This window comes from Austrofundulus limnaeus, unplaced genomic scaffold (assembly GCF_001266775.1).
Source record: "Austrofundulus limnaeus strain Quisiro unplaced genomic scaffold, Austrofundulus_limnaeus-1.0 Scaffold59, whole genome shotgun sequence".
Classification (NCBI taxonomy): Eukaryota; Metazoa; Chordata; class Actinopteri; order Cyprinodontiformes; family Rivulidae; genus Austrofundulus; species Austrofundulus limnaeus.
The window spans coordinates 1,582,065-1,584,209 of record NW_013952461.1 but is presented as its reverse complement, the minus strand read 5'-3'; the positions used below and the strand labels follow the sequence as shown (position 1 = coordinate 1,584,209).

At 38.9% G+C, this 2,145-nt stretch overlaps 1 protein-coding gene across 1 annotated transcript in view; it reads right to left on the bottom strand.

The window, feature by feature from the left end:
• The window catches only part of LOC106518337 (alkaline phosphatase), a gene marked incomplete in the record, with an annotated part of 34,351 nt that overhangs the window by 6,559 nt on the left and 25,647 nt on the right, over window positions 1–2,145 (bottom strand). The window contains 1 exon segment of the mRNA XM_014009593.1: window positions 720–894. Within this exon segment, the coding sequence (XP_013865047.1) occupies window positions 720–894 (175 nt within the window).

Sequence of the window (2,145 nt, the reverse complement as noted above, 5' to 3'; positions counted from 1 at the left end):
ACACTAATGTTTATGTAAATTTAAATGCTACAAATTCATGTAATATTTACTCTCAACATTATCTAGTAAAAGTTATTAAGAATATAGTTAAAGATCTGTAAATAAATCAGGTAAATTTTACTTAATTTGATCAAGTATATGTTACAAGATTTAATTGAGCAAATTAAGTAAAATTTACTTGATTTATTCACAAATCTTTAACTATATTCTTAATAACTTTTACTAGATAATGATGAGAGTAAATATTACATGAATTTGTAGCATTTAAATTTACATAACAAACGTTAGTGCGAACCGTTTACAAGATTTTCTCTAGTAAATCTTACAAGTTATTTTTTACAGCGTAGAGGGACCGAAATGCAATAGGAAGTGACATGTTGTCCTGTACTTACTGGGCATCTTCCAGTTACACACTGTGTCAAAATACAGCTCTAGACCTCTTAAGACAGGTTGGAGATACCTGCGACAAACTGTACATGGAACCATTTTGATAGAAAGTTTGTTGGGCCAATTATTTGAATATGCCAAAAAAGCTGCAAGCTTCAGCAATTCAAGAGAGGAAAACAAGAAACCCTGCAAACAATGCAAGACAATCTGAAGATTCCCTCGCAAATGCTGTTGGCCCTCTGTCTCAGTTTAGTAAAATACTAAATTTCCATTACATTATCTATTATGGCACAAAGAATGTTTAGTTTCATGTTTATTTAACATCTCTTCACCTGCATCCTTGGCCCATCTGAGGATGGAGGTGACCTCGTTGCCCTGGGTGGTGTTGCACTGGAAGCGAACTGCAGCTGCGCTCACGCCCACCGTGCCCTCATTGGCTTTAACTCCACAGAGGAAAGCTGTGGCTGTTCCTGCACTGTCTGGCACCTGTGCATTAGTGTTGTACGTCTGCAGGGACACGAGACGTCAACACTGACATTCAATATTACTATGATAAAAAAATATACGTTCATGCAGAACACTGAGCAAAAAATGGAACGATTGCTATAATAAGCAGCATGAGTTCAACTTCTAAAGCTTTATAACTTCACTTCTGTTGGTGGAGCTGTAAGCCACTAACCAGTTCATTAATAATCAAGTGTATTTTTAATTAGGCCTTATTCATAATAACTATTTAATATGCAATTATTGCACCAATTATTACATTTATAATGTATAAATAAAAAGAATGAAGTAATACGCATTCAGTAACGTATTATTACCAAACTAAATGAGTTTTTGTTGCTTTGTTTTTTCATCATGCACACCTAATACTTGTGTTTTGAACTGTTAATCAAAACTACATAGTACAGTCATGGCCAAAAGTTTTGAGAATGATTCAAATGTTAATTTTTACAAAGTCTACTGCTTCAGTTTTTATAATGGCAATTTGCATATATATATACAGTACTCCAGAATGTTATAAAGAGTGATCAGCTTAACAGCAATTAATTGCAAAGTCAATTTTTGCCTAGAAAATGAACTTCAAGTAGAGAAGTTCCATTGTTGCCAAAAAGGCTCCAGGGCGCCAGAGAAAGACCAGCAAGCGCCAGGACCGTCTCTTAAAAGTGTTTCAGCTGCAGGATCGGGCTACCAGCAGTGCAGAGCTTGCTCAGGAATGGCAGCAGGCAGGTGTGAGTGCATCTGCACGCACTGTGAGGCGGAGACTCTTGGAGCAAGGCCTGGTCTCAAGGAGGGCAGCAAAGAAGCCACTTCTCTCCAGGAAAAACATCAGGGACAGACTGATATTCTGCAAAAGGTACAGGGAGTGGACTGCTGAGGACTGGGGTAAAGTCATTTTCTCTGATGAATCCCCTTTCCGATTGTTTAGGACATCTGGAAAACAGCTTGTTCGGAGAAGACGAGGTGAGCGCTGCCACCAGTCTTGTCTCATGCCAACTGTAAAGCATCCTGAAACCATTCATGTGTGGGGTTGCTTCTCAGCCAAGGGAGTCGGCTCTCTCACAGTCTTGCCTAAAAACACAGCTATGAATAAAGAATGGTACCAGAATGTCCTCCGAGAGCAACTTCTCCCAACCGTCCAAGAGCAGTTTGGTGATGAACAATGCCTTTTCCAGCATGATGGAGCACCTTGCCATAAAGCAAAGGTGATAACTGGCTCAGGGAACAAAACAGAGATATTGGGTCCATGGTCTGGAA